At 30.2% G+C, this 15052-nt stretch overlaps 2 protein-coding genes and 1 non-coding gene across 3 annotated transcripts; all 3 read left to right on the top strand.

Annotated features, from left to right (window-relative positions):
• Positions 1 to 1779: 1779 nt before the first annotated feature.
• Positions 1780 to 4122, top strand: LOC102631177 (uncharacterized). The gene is made up of 4 exons (XM_006483054.4): positions 1780 to 2076; positions 2181 to 2303; positions 3399 to 3501; positions 3683 to 4122. The coding sequence occupies exons 1-4, from the start codon at positions 1982 to 1984 to the stop codon at positions 3926 to 3928; spliced, it is 567 nt and encodes a 188-aa protein (XP_006483117.1). The 5' UTR covers positions 1780 to 1981; the 3' UTR covers positions 3929 to 4122.
• Positions 2501 to 2659, top strand: LOC112499100 (small nucleolar RNA snoR143). Its single transcript, XR_003066626.1, has one exon. It is a non-coding gene; the product is annotated as a small nucleolar RNA snoR143 (small nucleolar RNA).
• A 185-nt stretch (positions 4123 to 4307) lies between the features above and the next one.
• LOC102631485 (uncharacterized) lies at positions 4308 to 6669 on the top strand. The gene has a single exon (XM_006483055.4). The coding sequence runs from the start codon at positions 4950 to 4952 to the stop codon at positions 6429 to 6431; it is 1482 nt and encodes a 493-aa protein (XP_006483118.1). The 5' UTR covers positions 4308 to 4949; the 3' UTR covers positions 6432 to 6669.
• The last annotated feature ends 8383 nt before the right edge of the window (positions 6670 to 15052 follow it).

Here is a 15052-nt window from a genome sequence, read left to right as displayed (position 1 = left end):
ATAAATAAATATGTTAACAAATAACGTTATTTCAATATTTATATTTATATCAATTTTAATAAATACAAATCCATTATTATGATAAATTTATGAAAGAGAAATAAAAATTATTTTATCTTAGTTTCTTGTTCTTTTAACATTTTTTTAGTTATTTAAATTAGTTTAATTAGTATATATCAATTCCAGTATTAAATTTAATAATCCTAAATAATTGTTTTATCTGATTGAAAAATTACCAAATTACTATATGTCACTTTCGTTTTATATGAAATCACCAATGCTGCTTAAATTTGTCAAATTAAAATACCTTAAATACCCCTATAATATAATCATTTTTTAATCAAGTTAACTATTTAGTAGTAAAATAATAACAATTGAAATTTCAGGTGGTAAAATGTAGTTGTTAGAAAACTTTGATGGAAAATGATATGTAAGAAAGTATTAGATGGGTATTTGATAATATCCTTTTTAGAAATGGTTTTACTGACTCCTTAATGTGTTGATAGAAACAGTTTCACAAACCTCTAAAGTTTGTATAAAAAGGGGCTGTAGGTGTCTTAAAATAAGTTTATATGATAATTTCTAATATTTACTAAATATATTTATCCATGAGATATTATCATTTTATTACCTAATTTTTCTTGACATATCACCTATCACTAAATTTTTGTTGACAATTGATTTTTTTCCATCTGATGTTTCAATTTTTATTATTTACAACCAAACCATTAAAAAATAACAGAATTTATGGTAAAAGCCTATGTTATCCTAAACAATGTAAATACAATTTAATCCTAACAAATAAAAACTTAATTTTATATAAAGAGATAATACTTTTATCAATTAAATATTTTATATATCCAAAATAATCAATTGATAAAATCAAATATATTATAACACTTTTGGTTTAATACATTAAAATTCTTACCCCCAAGGGGCGTGGTCGGATTGGTAACAGCATGAAATTTGTAACAGCTGACTACCCGGGTTCGAGTCTTACTGGAGATAAGGGGAAAATCAAAATTATTTGGGTTTGGCCCACCCCCTTACATTTTAAGAAAAAAGAAAAAAAAATACATTGAAATTCTTGAAATACACTTGTGACATTAGCAATTTTTTAATGAAACTAACAGTTTAGTGGTAAAATGATAAAAATTAAAAGATAAAGTGAGAAAAAGTAATTATCAAAGTTTAGTAGTAAAGGATATGTCATAAAAAATAAAATGGTAAAATGATAATATCCCTTCATAAATTTTGTGTTTAAAAAATTTTTAGTTGGGTCATCTTTGTAAATTACTTATATATTTTGGCCATTTTCATCGAGTGGAGCTTTTACCACCTCTCTAAAATCCTTATAACATCCATTTTTCTTTTTTATTTCCTAAAATACCCCATTTTAATTTATAATATACAAACCCATATATTAAAATTAACTATCTTTCCATAGTATTTTCAAAAATTTCTTTTAAGTTTTTATTTATAAAATATATACAAATATTAAAATCCTAAATTATTTTCGTCTTTTTATATAATTGCTATCTCCATAACTCTAAACTCTTATAATTTTTTAATTAAAATTTAAAATATAAATACAAATGATGAGATAGGGTGTGTGTGTGTAATAATCTGGTAAATCTTGTATTAAGTTTTTAATCGAATTTTCCATTCAGAAGACAAAATTTCTGCGTAAGTAATTTCAATTGAAAAGGGGGTTTATGAGGAAATTTGGAGGGTGTCAAAAGACCTACTCTTGTCATCAACATCACATAAAATCGGCTTAAAATTTGTTAGAAGCCCGGGTTGGAGCCCAGAATCAAACCCATCCAGGTACTTCATCGTGGTTAAACAACGTCGTTTTGGAGTCCGTCGAAGCTGCTAGTGGCGTCTTTTTGTCCGCCTACTGGTAGCGCTGCTCCTGCAGATAGATTAGTTTTAGAGAACTGAAGCAAACTCAGTGCAACAACATTAGAAGACAGCTACGATGTCATTTATGAAAGGAGATTTACTGATGAAAACTAGAAAGCTGGTCAAGGGCATGGCCAAGGCCGAGCCTGTGTGGCTCAAAGCCATGGAACAGTGAGTCTCTCTACAATCCCTAATTTCTTAATTAGGAAAAATATTTTATTTTTATTAGTCATTTTCTCTTAAATAAAGAAAAATATTTGACTTTTTAAAATTAGGGCTCCTCCTGCAACATTCCCACGTGCCGAAGGAAAAGTTCAGAAGATTAGGCTCCCAGAGGATGTCTACATAAAGAAGTTCTTTCAGAAGCATCCGGAATCGCTTTATCACGATGACATCCAGTAAGCATTCAGTTTCGACTTCCGTTTTTTTCCTTTTTTTGTTTTTCATATGACTATATGTGTGTGATATGGATTCATTTGTTGGAAAATTTGCCTAATCGAGTATTGTCTGGTGAAATGGTTATAGGGTAAACGGGTTCAATTTCTCTTGAGATATTTTTATGTGGCGGGTGTTTGATGTCTTGTTTCGTTCTAAATTGCACTTAATCATAGGCCTTTCTAATTTATATTAGAGCGGCCTGAGCTAGGTGCATAGAGAAAATCAGTTTTACTAGCAGATGCTATGCAACTGGGAAGATGGATCCACAGGTGAATGGCCTGCTATGCTACTTGCCTACTAATTCCATCACACATGTATGCCGTTCTCCTGCTGCAAAACCTTTATCATTATCAGAATTTGCGTATAAAATTGGGATTTATCTCATATTAAGGTCAGTTATAGTTGTAATGAGGGGTGGGAGTTTGGTGAGTAAAATTTTAAAAAGTGTTTTGTTTTAGTATGCTTAGCTACTGCAAATAATCACTATTTTGTCTTGTTGCTGGATTCACACTCGTATAGTAGGTCACTTTGGTCCTATGTTGTGGCCTTGAGCGAGGGTGCGCAAAGGTAAAGCTGTCCAATCAGCAGCAGCTATAAGACTGCTGAGATGGATCTGTGGGCATGGCTAAGGTGCGACTTGCCAAATGGTCCATCTTACATTTTTATGTGATGCCATGCCAATATGTGTCTTATTTTATAGCCTAATCTTTAGATTGAATTTTTTTTTTAACCCTGCGAATGTCTGGCCATCACTTTTTCTTTCTTTTTTTTTTCTTTTTTCTCCTCTCTCTCTCTCCCCCCTTCCCCTAAGTAGATTGTCAAAATCATAGGCAGTTTAACTTATACATCTGTGTAAGTTTGTTTCTTTTCACTTATGTACCGTGAATTCTCAAAGTTACTTTCTCTCCACATTCTTATTTTAGCTTCGTTTTAATGGCTTCTTCTGTTTGCCGCCAGTGAATTCATGTTTGTCATCTTTCAATGTTTGGGCTTGTTTAATTTTGAGAATAGATTTCAAAGATGACCGAACTAGTTTTTGCTTAACATTTGGTCAGGATAAATGGTTTCGAACCAGTTCCAGCCCGTTTATTTGCTCAGCGGGTGCTTGAGTTTAAAGAGCAAGGAGTTAATGAGGAGGAAGCTATGCAAGTGGCTGACGTATGTGTCCTGCATTCTGAATCCTGATTCTTCTTCTCTCCTCTTACCTTTCTCCTCAATCTAACTAGTAACTACAATTTGTATCTCTCGATTAATGGTTGGTTTATGTGGAGGATATTGCAAAAATGAAGGCTATTTTCTTTTCTTCACCATTATTACAATTGCTGTTATTTCTTTCTAGATGGAATATCGAGCAGAGAAGAAAATGAAAAAGAACGCATATTCTCGATTGAAGGAAATTGCTCATCTTCTGGGGAAGAGCCCTCCTCCTAACCCATATCCTAGTGCTATAAAGAAGATACAAGCAAAGGAGAGGAAGTATGTCCGTGACCGTTTCTATAATCCTAGCATTGTCAAAATGGTGCAAGTGATGAAAGAGGAGAGGGCAGCTGAAGCACAGGACAGAATGAGAGGGGGTGGCTGGTAAAGTTTTTCTGAAATGAGTTCTAATATAAGAGAGCCGTCAGAGCATCTACAATCACTGAATAATTTATAATGATTGATTTGGCTTTTCAACTGCCAGAGATCTTTTAGTGCTTCTTAGCTTAAATTTTTTGGTCAATTATCATTTGATGGCATTAAAATCAGATAATCAAATTTAATATTCTCATTTGTATACTATCTTTTACCAAAATACAATTCGGATACAAGAAGAATTACCTGTTAGAAATAATTATTTATCCCTAGGTGTTTAATGTCATGTACAAACTAATCTCACTGCACAGGCTGAAATAAACCATTCGGACGCAAGATGACATCCTTTTATATTCTTTAAGAGTTGGTATGATCGCCAACTTAATCTGCAGATGGGCATGACATTAATTCAATTTAGTGATTATGAAGTGTGCGGCTAGGGGAGTACCTCTTGCATGACCTAGTAATTTGTCTCAGTATACAGTCAAAGAAGTCTGGTGCTTTTTGTTGTATGGATATGAGCACTGCCGTACTCTCTCCGATACTGTTGAGTTGGCTAATATTTAAAGAGCCAAAAGAAAAGGTCACCTAGCTTGCCGAAAGACTATAAAGAGAAAGCAGGGAATAAGAGCATTATCCCGAATTATCGATACACGTCTGGAGGGTACTGAACATAAAGAGCAAAGATGGAGATTACATCAACACTTTTACTGTTATATGTTGGGAAAGAAGTGGCAACGAATACGGAAAAATCAAACAAAAATAACACCGATTTATTCTTGCATCCACAATTTTGCTAACGTTAACTTCTTCTTCAAGATAAGAAGATCTTCGGCGGCTCCAAATGGGCAACTTTATCTTTGTGTACTAATCAACTCGTTTTTACACCTCAAGGTCCCCTAATACACTGATAAAAACATGTTGCATATTTTGACATTTGACAAACATAAACTCTTCTGAGGTGTCCCCATTTTGTTGGTCTACAGCAATTCGAGCAACAATCTGGAATCCAATCCTTTCGCAGCTCTCCAGCCATGGAAGCTACAACTGCAGCATCGGGCATGATGACGGCAATAAACTTCCTTGCAACTTCGCCAACCCCACGAACGTTTGTCCCCACAACATCCTTATCATCGCGATGGCTTTCCAAACCCAAAAAACCAAACCTGCTCGTTGTTTATGCTCCAAGAGTTAATAATCTTCTCTCTTTCCTCACTCATTGCTCCACAAAACCAGACACCAACACGAACAATGAAACAGACCAAGATTCAACAATTGAGCATAACTCAAACTCAAAATCCAACCAGGGTAATGCACCATCAAGTTCAAATTCAGATGAAGCACTTGGCGCTTCTTTATCACCTTCAAATTCTTCTAGTTCTAGAGGATTGGTGCTTGATTTAGGTTCAACAAATTCATGGGACAGCGGTGAAATTGGTTCACCAGTGGTCAAAAGATTCCTCGGTGATGATGAAGAGAGATGGTACATGTGGTACCATGGCAATTCTGGTGAAAAGCCAGGTTCAGATTCTGTTGGTTTAGCAATTTCAAGCAATGGGATTCACTGGGAGAGAGGTAATGGGCCAGTTAGAACTAGCAATGATGTGGGTTTGGTCATGAATTGTGGCAAAGATTGGTGGGCATTTGATACTTTGAGCATTAGACCTAGTGAGGTTGCGATCATGTCCAGTAATAAAGTTAGAGCCTCAAGTGCTGTTTACTGGCTTTATTATACTGGTTACAGTAGTGAGAAAATGAATTTTTTAGATTATGATTCTTTGGAGTTCAATTTAGAGAACCCTGAAAGGTTTCAAGTTGGCAATTTGTTGAGTGGTGAAAATGGTTTAAAGCGGAAGATTAATAAGTCCTTGCCGGGTTTAGCAATAAGCCAGGATGGAAGGCATTGGGCAAGAATTGAAGGGGAGCATCACAGTGGAGCATTGTTTGATGTTGGCTCGGATGAAGATTGGGATTCTTTATTCATCGCCGCCCCACAGGTTGTCTTTCATGGAAATGGTGATCTAAGGATGTACTACCATTCATTTGATGTCGAAAAAGGTGAATTTGGCATTGGCATTGCAAGGTCTAGAGATGGAATCAAGTGGGTGAAATTGGGGAAGATAATGGGAGGGGGAATAAGAGGTTCTTTCGATGAATTTGGGGTAAAGAACGCGTGTGTTGCAAGGAACAAGAAGGATGGGAAGTATCTGATGGCGTATGAAGGTGTTGGTGCTGATGGGAGTAGTAGTATTGGATTGGCAGTGTCAACTGGTGGATTAAAGGGATGGAGGAGATTTCAAGACAACACCATGCTTAAGGCTGAGGTTGAAGCTGAGGATGGATGGGACAATAAGGGAATTGGGTCACCTTATTTAGTGCAAATGGATGGAGACAGTGATGAATGGAGGTTGTATTACAGAGGTATTGGAAATGGAGGGAGAACTGGGATTGGTTTAGCAGTTTCTGAAGGGAGCGATGTTAGAAAGTTCACAAGATGGACGGGTTTCAGTGTATAGGTTAATAGATTTGTTAATGCGTGCCATTTTCTTTTTCCGTCACTATCAGCCTAATCTCCATTTTGTTTGCTTAATTGGATGATTTACAGTCTATTGCTAATTTGCTAGGATTGATGTGGCTGAACTGAAGTCAGTGCTAAATTGAGGTTGGTCTTTGGTTTAATGTGGCCGTCCGATGCATGGTTGATCCTCATAAGCTTGTCATAATAAAAATTTCGACCAATTTCTTTGTAGATTATTATTATTATTTATTATTATTATGATGATGATGATTATTTATGTGGTACAGTCATTAGCTGAATTCTCTATTCAGGCCGTCTGGTGATTCCCCTTCGGGCTAGTCTTTCCAACCTTTAGATTTGGGCGCATCGGTTTGCCCAATCGAAGGAGCCCAACTAAATGGCAAGGGATATAAGAAAAATAAGGCTAAGTCGCTAACCGGCACTCTTTCAATATCCTCATCAAACCCCCATCTTTGTAGTTATAACCTTTTATCACTGTTTAAAATTGTATGCAAGCCCAAATATAAAATCAATTAAACAATTTAAACTTTACCATATAGTTTCTTTTTGTAAAAATATTTCTCTTCACACTCACATCATAAACTCCATATTTCATGTACGATAATATAGATCAGAATTCATCATCATCAACATCATCATTATTGTTATTATTATTGTTATTGTTGTTGTTGTTACTGTTACTATTACTATTACTATTATTATTATTATTATTATTATTATTATTATTATTGTCATTAATGTCGTTAATATTATTAACCTTATTACTTTAATTATTATTAATTATCTTTATTATTATTTTTATTGAAATTATCATTACTAATCTATTATTTTAATTAATATTATTGTCATTATTATTATTTTCAATTGTTGTTGTTGTTGTTGTTATTCAAATAATATTAGGAACAACAATTAATAATGGTATTCTACTAACTCGTAACAGTTCAATCAAATTTTAAGATAAAGTAAACACATCAATGATAATACGGTTCATTCAGATTCCGATTCCTACAGCTTAAGTAAACAACTTATTTTGATTCCAATTTCTTATTCTAATTCGAGCTCATTTTGATTTCCTTTTAGTAAACTCACCATGTGTTTATATAGAGTCAATAAGAAACGTCAATTCCCTCAAATGACTCCTCCCCCACCCCTGAAACACATAACACATTATTAACTTTGTTCATGAAAAAAATAAAGAGAGAAACATTAGTAACTTAATTTCATTCATAGAAAAAAGCATACTTAATATCATTTGATGTTTTAACTAATATTCATGCTTAATATTCAAATATTTAGCTTGCATCAACTATGTACATGGAACATGAGTGTATTCACTAATTCTATAGAACTATTGAGATTAGATTGATGGTACGTTTACTAACTGATAATCAAAATAGACTAAAATGGGAATGCACTGAAATCAAAATTGAGATTAGATTGATGGTACATTTACTAACTGATAATCAGAATAGACTAAATAACCTTATTATTTATTATAATAATTGTGATTATGTTTATTGTTATTCAAAATAATCATTGTTAATAATGATAATAACAATTAAAATAATAAATTTTAATAATAATATCAATAATAATGACAACAACAATGATAATATACTACAACTACTACTACTACTACTACTACTACTACTACTGCTGCTGCTGCTGCTGCTTCTACTACTACTACTACTAGTAATAATAATAATAATAATAAAGGAACTATTTACAAATATTACAAAATTTATGTAGGGTCCAAAATGCAAAAGTGGACACACTAAATTGAAAGTAATTTGGAGATTATGAAAATTTAATAGAGGTGATATGAAGAGTTTAAGGAATGAAAACTTAATTCTCAACCCTCCATGAGAATCAAGTTTCTATTCCTTAATCATAAAACCATGTGAGCTCAACTTGTTTCATTCTTATTCTCTCTTTTACTTTAACAAATAAACACCATCGATTATTTTCATTTTAGATTTCAATTCCCTAATTTTACTAACAAACATACCCTAGTAGTAATTAAGTTTATGAAGAAATTGATTTGTGTGGGGAAGAAATTAGGTTGACTTCAAATTCTATATATATTCTTTTTGACCTTTTTAAATTTTGAAAGAGCCAACCAGATTAGATTAAATGATAGGGTCCATGTTTGATGCTTGTTGTCGCTCGCACGGCAAAATAATAATGAAAAAGAAAGCACATACAAGTTAAGAAAGAATTGACCCTTACACTGCTGAAACATTCTCTATGCGTATAAATATAAACGGCAATCCCTATCTTACATGCATGTAAGATAGGGATTGCCTAAATTACAAATCCACCAAGTTCATACAACTTTTGCGTGGTAACTTACAGATTGCTTCAATTTCGTTGGGAACATAAATACGCCAATTACAAACGAAATATGAGAGAGTATAAAGTACTAGTAGCCAGGCTCGCCATCTTTGGTGTTCATGCTTTTTGTACTATGAACATCTTATGGATAAGAAACTTCATGATTAATGCCTTTTTATAGCATGCAGGGAAATTTATGATTATTTTTGTCATAAAGTAGGTGAGTTCTAATAGCCATTAGACTTGCCTTAATAAGCAATCTTTTTTACCCCCTGGAAATGTACATAATCCGATGGGACAGAAGAATTTATTACTGACAATAGAAAAAAAAAAGGAAAAAGAAAAATTTAAACCTAATTAAGAAAAGATGTAATGAGTTTTAGTTTATTGAAGAACTTTTAGGGTTGATTTGGCGGATTTTCTTTTCTTTTCATTAATGTCCTGACTGAAGATTTTTACGATGGTCTTATAAATTGCAAATTAAAATTGAGAAAAATAAGAACAGGAGTAGTGTAACAAAATTACTACAAACATTTCTAATTTCTTAAAGTATCTTTTAAAATATATAAACTAAACAGACATTAATTTAAAATATAAAAACTAAACGAATATTTATTCTTTTTTTTGGGACAAAATAAGATTTTAAGTGTTCCATGATATTATATCAAATACATCAACAATCATTACGGAAATGTACTCAACAAAAACTTAACTTATGTTTTGAAGTGGGAAAATGTCACTTTTGTAAATAAACATAGATATCTGAAGAAGCTAGTACCATCTCATGATATGAGCTTTTTGAAGTTTACACTAATTCTATGAGTATATCTAATAATTACCAATAACATGCTTGTATTTTGACAATGCGAAAATGTAAAATGTTGATTGATAGAAGAAATTAGGTTTCTGAATAATAAAAGTTTTATTAGAAAAGTCCTAAATATTACGACTTTACCAAAATAAGCAAATCTAAAATATTATCTTATAATAAAATTCTCCTAATGTAAATAGAGAAAACAAAACATATAGTGCCTAAATATGATAAACTAAAAAAAGATAAAAATTAAAAAAAAATATCATAAAAGGATTGAAATTTTTAACTCCACCGTAAGACAAAACTAACAAGTTGTTTTGAGTTTAGTTCGTCTTGTCGTAAATTTTAAAATGATATATTATACGACCAAAACAAATACCTATAATTTAAGCTATGACATCCAAAAACATATCATGTTCATTCAACGTAACCATCTTACATCACATTTTAATTAGAAGAAATTTGTATTAAAAGACAATCCTAATCCGATCAATAGCGCGTGGTTAAATTATTTTGAATGGCGCGTAATTTTGTTACGTGGGGTCAAATTTGAAAGGGGAATGTACACTTTTCCCAAATGATTAAATACCCAAATGATTAAATAACGGGAAAGAAAGAAAGAAAGAAAGAAAGAAAGAAAGAAAGAAAGAAAGAATTTCACTGGAAGCTGATCGATCACTTAACGCGGGGGTTCAATAAATCATTGTAAATTCTGAACGAACTCTGGCCCAAAATTTACTTCTTTGAGTTGACATCTCTCGTCTGTCATTGATTTTGAAGTTTCGCCATTTGCTCGAAGACATAACTCTTTTGTCTTAACTGTGCTTCACCACCGCCATCCTTTCAAGTTTTGTTATATTTATTGTTTATTATTATACGTAAACTCCCCCGAATTCATTTTTTTTGGTTCTTATCGGATCGGTTGTGGAAATAAATTAACGCAAGCCATTGATTTTGAAGTTATTTAACTCGCCAACTGCAGTTATAGCTTTTATATGATGGGTGTATGTATGTCATATAAAAGGTCATAGGTAAATTTCACATTAGTTTTTATGGTTTGAATTACTTATCTCGTTAATTTTTATTTTTGTAAAAAAAAATTCACTCGAAACATTTTTTTCCCATAATTATTAAATCTAATTTTTATATCATAAATAATATTTTTGAGAATATATATGCATGTCAAAACTCGACAAGTGCGATTAAATGTTTCAATAGATTTTACGGCACGTGTTTTCAAGAATGCTCTACTCTGATCTTAATTGATTTATATAGTCTTTTTGCTTAATCGAGACATCTCTCGTAGGGAACAAACAACGTGGATACAGCCAAACCACAAAATATATTATGAGAAATAATTGAATCTTGTCGAATCATAAATGATGACTTGAGTAAATGAGTTAATTAATGTGCAAACGGATCAAGATGATCGTTCTTCGACTTTTCTACTATCTTGCAGGAGATGAGCAAATTTCCCAACTGCCACCCAAATGGCAGAAATTACTCAAATAAATGTTAATTAGTTTTTTTTTAATGTAATTAATGTTAACAGTTAACAAAAACTATAATAATAATAATAATAATAATAACAATAGTTTGGAAATGCTGGTCGGTGAAGAAAAAGGCATGCGATTTTTTTTTTTTTTTTTTTGTGCGAAAGAAAGGCATGCATTTTATTCTCACAATAACACCACGCCTGAAGCCTTATCTGTCAAATTAAATACGGTCGATTAATTTTGGTAATTAACATTCTTTAATTTTGTAAGTTGTTTAATTCAACCCGATGGAGACAATGAAGATACCTGCTGCATAATAATTAATCATGCCCCATGCCATTCAGCGTATTGGCAAGAACATTCAATTTTTGCTTACCCCACTTATCAATACTTGTGTACTGATTTTATTACCAATTCTGTTTACCTCTGCAACCACCAGATAAATTACTTTCACTCATCGTATTCCATTCGACTATATCTATTCTTATTCTAACATGACCAAAAAAAAAAAATTGAAATTCTAAATTTATTATTCCCCAAAATAGAAGCATTTATTTTAAATGCAATTTTATAAAATATGAAAATCTTTCATATTCAAAGATGATCAGAAGTTTTCCAATAAATAATAGTTCTAACTATCTGTAATCTTGTTTAAAAAAAATCCATATTGATCATATAAATATTAGTTCTTATCTCAGGCGGATAAATATTTACTTAAAACTCTTTCTGTAAAGAGTTACATTTCTGCATAGATTAAATTTTTTTTATAAAAAAAGTAAACGTATGGACTACATAACTTTTTGACCATGTATATATAATATGTAATATCGAAATTTCGATTATATACCATGCAGTGGTATGAATTTACTCTTGTTGCATATAAATATTTATTTAGACCCTACTATTTAAGTTAATTGTTTAACTAGTCCCTGTTGTTTTAAAGATTAGCCAATACGTCCCTGTTGTATATTTGTTTTCATTAAAATCCAGTCTACTTAATTATTCTCCATTTCACTTGTTCTATATCATACATAATTACTATTTTATGATTGAAACATTAAATCCAACAGCAATGAAAGTAACAACAATTGTCAAATTAAATATTTTATTTTATTTTTTATTTTTACAAGTAGCGCTAGATATTCCAAAATTTTATTCACAAATAATGTGATATTCATTAAGTGGTGTTAGATAACTAATTAATTCAATTGGAACTTATAAAAAGTTATTAACTACTTAATGAATAATAAATTATATGTTACATTACTTACGATAAATTTGTGAAATATCTATCATTACTCAAATTTCTACATCGAGCCGGCCAATTGCAAAAGTATTAGAGTCCCGTTGGCTCTTATTTGATAGGATTATAAATTTATGATTGGTAATATATGACACTAAACATAGCCAGACGGGCTGTTAAGTCCTGCAGCCAATAAGTAGAATACCAATAATTATATATACAAAATGCTATACAAATTAAACTTCTAATACAATCTGAAATGTGGTTAGCGGAAACCCTAAACCTTGAATAAAATACAATAATAAAAGTGCTAATCATAAATTCAATTGTCTTGGATTTCTTTTGGATGTATAAATATGTAAACATGTAATTGATTTTTATAGCTCATAAGTATCCGCAAGTTATAGAAAAAAAATTGAGGAGGAGGTTTTTTTAAAAAAAAAAATTAGATGTCTCAATATGCGAAAAAGAATATTTTTATTTTTTTGTTTGAAAATACTATTTATTTTAATTAAAAAAACATATCTTACCTATTATATCATTAACATTCTTTTTAGAAATTTTTATTTTTATATTTATGTTTTGGGTGGACAAAGCTCAAATAAACTTTTTAACATCTCCATAATTTAAATTTGAATGGCCAATTAAATAAAGCTACTTGAAAACTAGTCGTCTTTTTTTTTCGGAAGGTTAATATGTATTAACTTATCATTGTTTTCACACCATATATATTGAGAATACTTTTGTTGAGCTCAAAAAAAAAATATTGACAAAAAAAAGCAAAAAATATACACTCCGTTTATGACTAATTAAAAAGTTAAAATGTAGTTAGTTATACTTCGATAGTGTTTGTTTTTTTTAATTTGAAATTTGAATAAACTTAAACTAGTATGATTCTAAATAGAGTTAAATGATTGAGTCTAAATGAATTGTTTTTGTTAAATGAATTGAGTCTAAACAACATATTTGTTTTTTTTTTCTAATTCTTTAATAATAAGAATTGAGTTGCCTTTTTTTTCCTAGCTTAAAAGATTTGAAAACCATTACTTTTGCATTTGTACCCTTGTAAATTTTAAATATTAAATAAATAATAAATAAACATATCAACAAACATAAATACGATAGTATTTTATCATAACATAAATCATGTTCAAGTGAATACCACCCTTTGATATTCTAAATTGAAACATCTTAATCAATTTTATTGTACCTTATGATGTATTATATGAAAAAAAAATAAATTTAAGATTACTCCCCCATGAATTGATTGTCTTTAAATTTCCTTCTTTATTTTTAAAAACCTTAAGTTATCCCTATTTTTGTTTGAAAGGTAAGGGAAAATTGAGGGTAGGTTAATGATTTTTTTTTTATCTTCTTAAAAAAAGAGTAAATTGAGATTTTTAAAAATAATGGAGTAATTTGAAGACCAATTTACAAGATGATAATCCAAAATTTATCCTATAAAAAAATTCATGGAGATAAATCATAATGCTAATTAGTAAGTTTTATTTAGATATGAATGAAAATTAATTAATTAGATAGAGATATTTTTAACGATTGTCTTTTAATGTTCTTATTTAGACTTTTTTGATTAAGTAAAAAAGGAAAAAAAGAAAATTGGCTTAATAGTTTAGTCACCAAATATTTTTTATTAAATAAAAAAAATTAATGATTTAACTTATTAAAATTAAGTCTATTAAGTTAAAAAAAACAAAGCCTACTTACTCTTTGTTAGTACTTTTTTACTGCATTTATTAATTTTCTTTTATTTACTTCCTGAAAAAGTTTTGGATGCCCGTAAAACAATAGTCAGACTTTAATTCATTAACGGATCGTCTAACTTTATGAGAATTTATAATCGTCACAAATTCTCAACTGATTGCCCCCGGCTTTTAATTTAGCAATATTAATGTTCTGACCTTTTTTTTTTATATATATTTATTCTTAGGGGTCCAGCTATGTTATCCATGGTGTTTGATACCCCATTTTTTTGTCTTTTTCAAATCCACCTTTAGATTCAACCCAAAAGTTGTACAACGGCTTGATACATTTGTTGGGTTATTAACATTAAATGCCCTTGTTGTTTATACAAAATAAGAAAAATTAAAAGTTTTTAAATTTTAACATGTAAGTCCATAATATTTTAAATTTTGTTAGAATATTGAACTAGATTTTCAATTAAATGACTTATTCTTACATTTATTAATATTTATTTAAATTAATAATTCTCTTATTAATTAATTTAATATATAGCTAAACATTTTTTTTACTAACCATAATTGACGATATATATATATTAATTTAACAAAATGGTAGCCAATTTCCTCCCATTTGAGAGACATTATACCTTTTTGTTTTCTCTATCGCAAGAGATTTTACTATCTCAAATGGATGAAATGCACAAAATATGAAAATGAATTTAATTTCATATTATATATAATTAATGTTTTATTATTTTCTTGTAACATAATATTTATTTAACATACTATAAATTATTTGATCATGTAGAAAAATATATTAATTTACTAAAAATAATAATAAAGCGTTAGTTTATCAATTCGTAAAATCATTAGTTTATCAATTCATAAAATCATTTTTGTTCATTTGAACAAGAATTTTGTATTTTTGTCCTTAAATAAAAAGAGTAAATTTAATTACACACTTAACTAAATTAACTAAATTGGCTTTTGTTATTCCACTCCAACATTTTA

The sequence above is a fragment of the Citrus sinensis genome, chromosome 4 (genome assembly GCF_022201045.2).
Source record: "Citrus sinensis cultivar Valencia sweet orange chromosome 4, DVS_A1.0, whole genome shotgun sequence".
NCBI lineage: Eukaryota > Viridiplantae > Streptophyta > Magnoliopsida > Sapindales > Rutaceae > Citrus > Citrus sinensis.
The sequence above is the reverse complement of the archived record's forward strand: the minus strand, read 5'-3'. Positions and strand labels throughout refer to the sequence as shown.

Bases quoted from the DNA above. Each gene is read 5' to 3' on its own strand.
- LOC102631177 (XM_006483054.4), top strand. From the start codon at position 1,982: ATGTCATTTATGAAAGGAGATTTACTGATGAAAACTAGAAAGCTGGTC. The intron at 2,077-2,180 runs GTGAGTCTCTCT...TTTTAAAATTAG, and splicing joins TGGCTCAAAGCCATGGAACA to GGCTCCTCCTGCAACATTCC. The intron at 3,502-3,682 runs GTATGTGTCCTG...ATTTCTTTCTAG, and splicing joins AAGCTATGCAAGTGGCTGAC to ATGGAATATCGAGCAGAGAA.
- LOC102631485 (XM_006483055.4), top strand. From the start codon at position 4,950: ATGGAAGCTACAACTGCAGCATCGGGCATGATGACGGCAATAAACTTC.